The following is a 7,337-nucleotide window of genomic DNA, read 5'->3' on the forward strand; positions in this document are numbered from 1 at the left end:
ATATTTCAAGACATTTTACTAAGACAAAAAATTCTTGAAAATATGGCGAAATAGACCTAGACTGCCCTCTTAATAGATTAATAATGTGACGATCAATTAGTGACGATTAATCGTAGAAAACTTGTGCTTTTCAAATAATTCAATACATTTACAACGTGAGATTTCGGTGCAAGCAAATCGCAAATTCGACTAACTATAATCGAGTGCTGCAGCACGCATTTCGAACTGGCATGGCGGTTGATTGTGACCTCTTATGCGGCCGTTGACGCTTGTCCCTCGGTGGAATCTCCAATTATGAGTTCTCGACATCGGTTACGCTTCACAGCAAAAGACCGCGTCCGCGGGGGAATTTCCGGACCTCTTGATCTCATAACCGACCGTAGCCTCTTAGCATTCGATGTCGATTGTCGTATCCCGCGGGGGTTAGGTCCTCCACAAGTTTGCGTTCTGTTGCACAAAGGATCCCGGTTGTAAATGTTGACGCAATATCGGTCGGTCCGATTTCAGTGGCTTTGTCACTGTAGTATCTCGTGTTTGATATCGCGCCAGTGAAAATAATTTACTAGATTTCTAAATAGTGTAGGACTTCTCCGGTTCACAAAGGTATATAAAGTTAAACTTAAAATTGAACTTAGTCATCTTTATATATTTTATCACGTTTTTCTCTCTTTTATACACGAAGTGTTTAAAAGTACGAAATATACATTTAAAAAGTAGATTAATATATAATATATTTTAAAGATGCAGAAAGTGAGATTTAAATTATTACTTAAAGTTCATCAAGACTTTTCGTATTAAATTTCACGTTAAATTCGCCAATATTGCCTCATGTAATCGCGCACCGTAGTCGACAATATTTTCCTACCAGCTATCACTCTATGTATATTACGATAAATCGAGTGATGTGTTCAATCCCGGGCGAATAGCGTCCTTGGCTGAATAAAGTTTACGAAATCGTTCTCGTGACAATAGCTCAACGTTAATGGATTTTAACTGTTATTATGTATGCAATAAGATGAGTAAGCGTTGTGAGGTTGTAACACTCTTCGTGAGAATATAATGCAATTTCTGTGCTCTCCAACGAACAAGTTCCGCTGGTGTCTTGCGAATCTCTGTAACACGCCTCACATCTCTACCACCTTTACAGAAAGCTTTTGAGGCATTATTACGGTGTATATACGTATGAGTTGTACAAGTCATCTTCTTACGTTTTAAGAAACGTGAAACTTTAGACAAATGTCTAGCATAAAATCCGAGCGCTTTGACGTCGCAATTTTTTACAACCCCATACCTAAGAAGTCCTAGCTTCACTGCCGTTTCTAAAATAATTACGCCAAGATTAATGCGTCGTGAAATTCCGACCCGCGGTCGCTCATATGAGAATGTCACACGGGAACGGTGGATTATGCCGCAGTCGATGGCGGGGCAGTAAATTTGCTCCGAAAGTCGCGCGGTCGAAATTTGCGGAAAGACGCCGCGCCGGCGACATAGAAGAAAGTAATTTAGATCGCTCCTCAAAGGAACCCCAACTTGGAACGCGCCACCGGCGCAACCAATTACCACCATGAGTCAGGCTTCTAGTTGTAACTCAGAACAGTTTTATAAGGGTTCGGAAATTTAGACGGGAATAAACGTTTCAAATCGTTTTTACGCGGATGTATTTTGTCGCTCGTTGTAATGTAATAACTGTCCCATTATCAGAAGGGAATACTCACAAAAGATGCGTCTTCGATCTTGTTCCCCCAGGCAAAAATGATAGAAGTGAATTTTTCCATTAAAATTGTCGTGACTCTGAACAGCGCGCGTATTTCGTTGATTGGCCGTTTAAATATTTGTGATAAAACTGGTGATCGTTCGCGCAGAGACTTGATGCAAAATTTTTGCAAAAAAAGTTGCTCCATTAGTCACGAGAGAGATACGCGTAAAAAAGTAGCCCCCTGATCGATATACGTCATCGCGATGCAACGCGTGTTACGACAAACTGTGACGAACGGTTAACACGATGTCGGCGGGTATACTCCGGAAAAAAGAGCATCGTCGCAACACTCGCAACTTCGGCAATCTGTTTTAGTTTCGGAGTTAATATTCCTCGGGAGAGCTAAATGTGCTCTCCCCTCGCGTGTTTACGTTTACAGACGTATGTAGCGCCCCGATGTTACACCATTGTTCCGGCAATACATCGCACGCCGACGCAAAAGTAAAACGACTGTCAGGAAATAGGCGCGGGGGCGCCGAAGTTGGAGGAACGACTCTAGTTCCGTCGTGAAATCCGCGAGATAAATTCGCGCGCGCGGTCACATGAGTTTATCTGTACCGAGAAACATTAAAAGTCTGATGCGAAAATGCGAGCTCTGAAAAGCCGTCGCGCCGCGTTGTTGAAAAAAAAAATGCACGTGATGAAAAAATGTAGAATGTATATACGGAGAAATAAGGGAAAGAGGCTCAACGATCCGTTTTTGGTTCTTTTTAAATTTCTCATAAAATATATATCTTAAATTAATGGTCCATGCATATACGCTTGATATTTCCAGCAAGAAACCTCTTTTCGTGGAAGAAATAAATTTTGCATGTGACTACTATCAGGAATTCAAGTCGATCATTAATGCGTCGTCGAACGGAGCTCTCTCTTACACGTCTGTCCTTCTTATATAACGCGAGCACGCAATAACTTCTATACCTGTCCGTGAACATCGTACGTGTTCTGAATGTTATTCCAACGGGAATAGTTTACGATTTTACGGAACAAATGCTTCCTCGCTGTCTGCGGACGGTATTATACTATCGCGTTATGTCGTCCTTATATACCTCTCACTCAAAATATGAACTGTACATTTGTATAATCTGACAGTACTTCAATCGATATTATATAAGACAGATAAAACGGTAGGAAACCGCTTTCTCCGGAAGAATATATAGTCCTTTTCTTTAACACGACGACAAGAAATTTATCATCGACGAAAGCTGCAGCGATGCCGCGCGACTAACTTTTTGTAAAATCAAAAACTCATTCCTGACGTAGCTAAAAGTACTAATTATTTTATATGTAAATCGCTTTGGATATTATCTCTCTGTCGCGGATTCCCGTAAAATATCACATTTCCTGGAAACTTGTTTAAACAGCTTGCGTACAAGTTAAGTAGATATTTGTCGCTCAAGTGCACTCTCGACCACACCGATCGTTCAATTTCATTTTATAGAAAGGCTGAAGTGCACCTGAGACGAGAGACGGCAACGAAATCGTTCGCTCGGCGGAATCCTTCACATCTATCGATTTACACAGAAAACTTGCGAAAATTTCTATGGAATCAAACCGTATACTTTACAAAAATACATACATTTACCGAATAGAGTACGACGGGTGTATCGGATGAAAAATTAAGATAACATTGTATAAAATATTTACCACTTTCATGTTAGAGATACATTTTCCGCCTAATTTTGTCCTATATTTAAAACGATACGTTCTTTTTTTAGAAGGGAAATAGATTTTAGATACGTATGCTATCGGCTATATGAGTAAAATATGAACCAATCTTTATGACTCACTCCGTCCGGATGATATTTCGGCACGCCGCCCGGCGTCGTGGCGCTCCCACAAAATTCAGTCAGAACATCCTGTAGCTTCCGCGTGGAATCTGAGAAACAATTAATGGTTTGATCATTTATCGCATTCAATTAAATTCTATGATACTGGAAGCGATAATTGTCAAACATAGAAAATCTAAGTAATACAATATAGTCTTTATAATGGTGAAAAATTTTAATAAAATGTGTAAAAAAAATAAAATTGTTTAATAACGATACAAAATATATAAAATAAAATGAAAAATATTTTATTGGACAAAAGGATTTAATTGGCTCTATATATAGCGCACAATGTTAATCAATTTTTTAAATATTCAAAGTACTTTTGTCTTCTCATCTAGATTTATAAATCGATCGTTCTGACAAAGAAATAAAATAAAATACGGGTACAATTATAAATAAATTAATAGTTCATGACAGATCTTTTTTCTTATTGTACGATTCGACATGTCAGCGAATGTGGCACGAACAAGTTTGTCTCTGATAAATTAGACAGTGAAGAGGGTGGAGGGAGGGCGATTGATCAACCATCTTGGATTCAACTGTTTACAGAAGAAACAACGACGATAAATTGACTAATAATAGGAGGCCATTGGCCTAATCTACCCGCACCGACGTCATAATGCACTTAACGGACCGAGATATTTTTGGGCGGCTACTATTTCCGAGCCGATTGACGGCCACGATGGATCGTATTCGGACGGGCAGATGATTAACGCGCCCAGCTGAAATTCACGTTTCCGCCTCGATGTCAGCTCGCCCCGCATAACTATTGACGATTATTGAACGATTGTTTTAATACAGTAGAATACCCGCGCAAATGGATCGTAGGCAGCAACTTTGTGACAAAGAGATGCGATTTACTTCCAAAAGCTGTAATGAGTACCATTACAATGAATTTATTCGGGAGACATTTGCAAGAGCTTCTTAAAAAGACATTAGCACGCTGGATCGATAATTTTAAAATAAATACAATATTAATTTTCTATTAAATAATCTTCGATTTGTATAGTTGATTAATTGGTAATTATATGTTTTTATGTTATTGTTTCATTTAGAAAGAAATGAAAGAAAATGTTCATTCTACCAATGACAGTTAAAGTGTTGATAAACGTGACGTACCACTCGTCCGATTATTTTTTTAACAGATTATTGTAATAATATTACTTCCGCGATCTCGCAATCATATCCTTTTTCCGCGAGTTCAAACGCGAGTTTACCTCCGACGTTGTTTGATTTCGAGTAAAAGATTACCGGGATGATAGCCGCATTACGGTAATGCCAGTAAATTTGTTGACGAACGTCGGCAATTTATTCCGCTCGCACGACAAAGTGCAGCGTTTGTACGATGAATTAGTGCTTTCCTGCGCGAATGTCGCGCATGTTGTCTCTTCTCGAAAGACATGCTGGGCGTTGCTGCAACATCTCTCTGTCAGCCAGATGTAAAATACTAGACGGTAGGAACACCTGTATGTCGTCAAGTCCGCGATCGAAGCGTTTATACGCGGAAAACTCGAGGCGCGTTTACCGCCCGCGTCGACTGGTAAATCGCACGGAAATACATGGCGGAATAATATGAATTTCAACTTTCGAATCTATTATATCAGCGAGATCATATATATGTATATATAACAAGCGGCATTATTTGCATGTTTGTTTTAATTGTTCATTCCAATCGAGAATTTCTTGAAATATCACGATTGTTTTCACTCAAAGCAATATCCGCGAAAATATCTACGAGGTTTCCAGGAAAACGTGGCAAGTTACTATTAATTATACCACAACATTTCTCTTAATTAAAGCCAATGCAAATTATTTTATGAACTACTTATTTCGGGCAATATGCATAACGCTTTATAACGGAAGAGAACAAGCAAAGGCGTATAAATTGCCGACTATTCGATATTTCCCTTTCCAACGTGACAGTATTTACGTTTTATATATCCATCTTGATGTATTTTTAATGGGTTTCATTCAACAAACTTCCAGTTGTTGACTTTCATTCTACGTAATTGAGCAGAGCCAATTACCACTTCATTTCCGTTATATTTAATTCAGTTAAGTGCTATCTGTAATTAAAGATAGTGCCTTTGGTACTCATATATAATTTGAGAATATTCACTCTGTTGCGTCTACATAATTTATGATAAGCATAAGTAGGGAAGTTTATGTTTATGCATTTCAAAAAGAAAATACGTGCTGTTTTATTCTAATCAAGAACATGTATAATTACAAAATATCTCGGCGAAATGTCAGGGCTTTTTATCACGACATATTTTCTTATGTATTGGTTTACACTTTGACAGTAATGGATAATATCATTGTACTATTTTTCGTTGTTCAAATAACTTAATTTCCCTGCATGATTCAATTTGTGCAACGATTACAGTCACCCGATAGCGCGCCGTAATTTTACTTACTCCCATTGCAACGAACAAAAGGCACTTTTTTTTATGTTTGTTTTAACTTTTGTAGAGAACACAACAGACACCACGGAGAAGTCATTTGTATTCAATGAGTAAACTCGCAATAAAATTATCGCGCACATTTGATCCGATCCGGAACAAACAAAATTACACACAGTATATACGATTCATTCGCGCGACGCTGTGAATGATCGCTTAATTAAGTATAGCCTCGGGATTGCACTTTGGAAATGTCGAGAAAAACGTGAAAACAATGCACTGACATTGGCATTGAAACAAATAGAAATAAAATTACGATAAATATTCTACTTTCGTTAAGAATAAACCGCATCATAATTGTGAACGTTATTGAATATTGACAAAATTTTGGAACTTCTATTTGATCAGTTCTTTCAATCAAATTTCTATCAAATGATATTTCTTATTCAGAACTTTGAAATTAGCTCGTATATCGATAATTAATTAAGAGACTAATCTTCGTTAAGTGTTCACAAGTTAATAACCAGCGTCTATTAAGCGAAAATTAAGCCGGGTGTATATAAAGTTGCTTATACTAAATTTTGCCGACGCTGGATAAGTCAAAGTTTGTTAAAACTTCATCAGCAACGCGGACTTTGGGATTTATGATCTGTAAAAAAATTCAAAAGGGAAAAAAAAGGAGAGCGCCGAGCGCTCTCCATTGTGATTTATCCGCATTATTTTACACGTTTTAGCACTTCCTTTTCCGTTTCCTCCTTTTGTTACTTACAAGCTGCCAAGTCCTGAAGTTGTTGGAATTCCGCTGGCGAGAGCTTATCCCAGTGGAAGGCCATCCTTACTTCTGATCTATGTGTCCCTCAGGACGAGTGGCCAGGTGTTGGATACTGAAATTCGTCACCTGCAAATCAAAAGATATCGCTGTCTGTAAAAACAGGAGTAAAAACGCAATCGGCACCGGGTCCCTTCGCACAACTTAGTCACTCAACATCTTCGTGTAGAAATGACTAAATATTTCTACATCCTGTTGAATTACGTTTGAAATTATTTACTATTACTCGGACCATAAAGAAAATAATACGCTCAGAGATTCAATAAGCTTCGGTTAATCAAAGTTAATCAGAGTTTTTAATGTGTCAGCGTTTCAGCGTCTTAGCACTTTCATATTCCTAGTATTTTTAAAAAAAGATCTTTATTATGGGATATCTATTCCTATAATATAGGGAGGTACTGTACGTCGCTTTATACATGTATACTTTTTTAAATTAATTCTTTAATTCTCATTTGCTTGCTCTAATCATATAGATTAATGTTTTCATTCAAATTTCTTTTAATCTGTTGGGAATCAAA

The 7,337-nt window shown here is 37.8% G+C and overlaps 1 protein-coding gene across 1 annotated transcript; it reads right to left on the reverse strand.

The window, feature by feature from the left end:
• Positions 1-307: 307 nt before the first annotated feature.
• LOC112457974 (diacylglycerol kinase 1-like) lies at positions 308-6,883 on the reverse strand. Its single transcript, XM_025021321.1, has 3 exons — positions 6,760-6,883; positions 3,547-3,635; positions 308-447 (listed from the first exon to the last, which is right to left on the reverse strand). Exons 1-3 carry the CDS (start codon positions 6,821-6,823, stop codon positions 424-426), a joined length of 177 nt encoding a protein of 58 aa, XP_024877089.1. The 5' UTR covers positions 6,824-6,883; the 3' UTR covers positions 308-423.
• Between the last annotated feature and the right edge of the window lie 454 nt (positions 6,884-7,337).

The sequence above is a fragment of the Temnothorax curvispinosus genome, unplaced genomic scaffold (genome assembly GCF_003070985.1).
Source record: "Temnothorax curvispinosus isolate PA1 unplaced genomic scaffold, ASM307098v1 QBEX01008535.1, whole genome shotgun sequence".
Taxonomy (NCBI): Eukaryota; Metazoa; Arthropoda; class Insecta; order Hymenoptera; family Formicidae; genus Temnothorax; species Temnothorax curvispinosus.

Coding starts and splice junctions, on each gene's coding strand:
- LOC112457974 (XM_025021321.1), bottom strand. CDS start 6,823: ATGGCCTTCCACTGGGATAAGCTCTCGCCAGCGGAATTCCAACAACTT. Junction 3,636..6,759: donor ACTTCAGGACTTGGCAGCTT/GTAAGTAACAAA, acceptor ATTGTTTCTCAG/ATTCCACGCGGAAGCTACAG. Junction 448..3,546: donor CGAAATATCATCCGGACGGA/GTGAGTCATAAA, acceptor TTTGTGCAACAG/AACGCAAACTTGTGGAGGAC.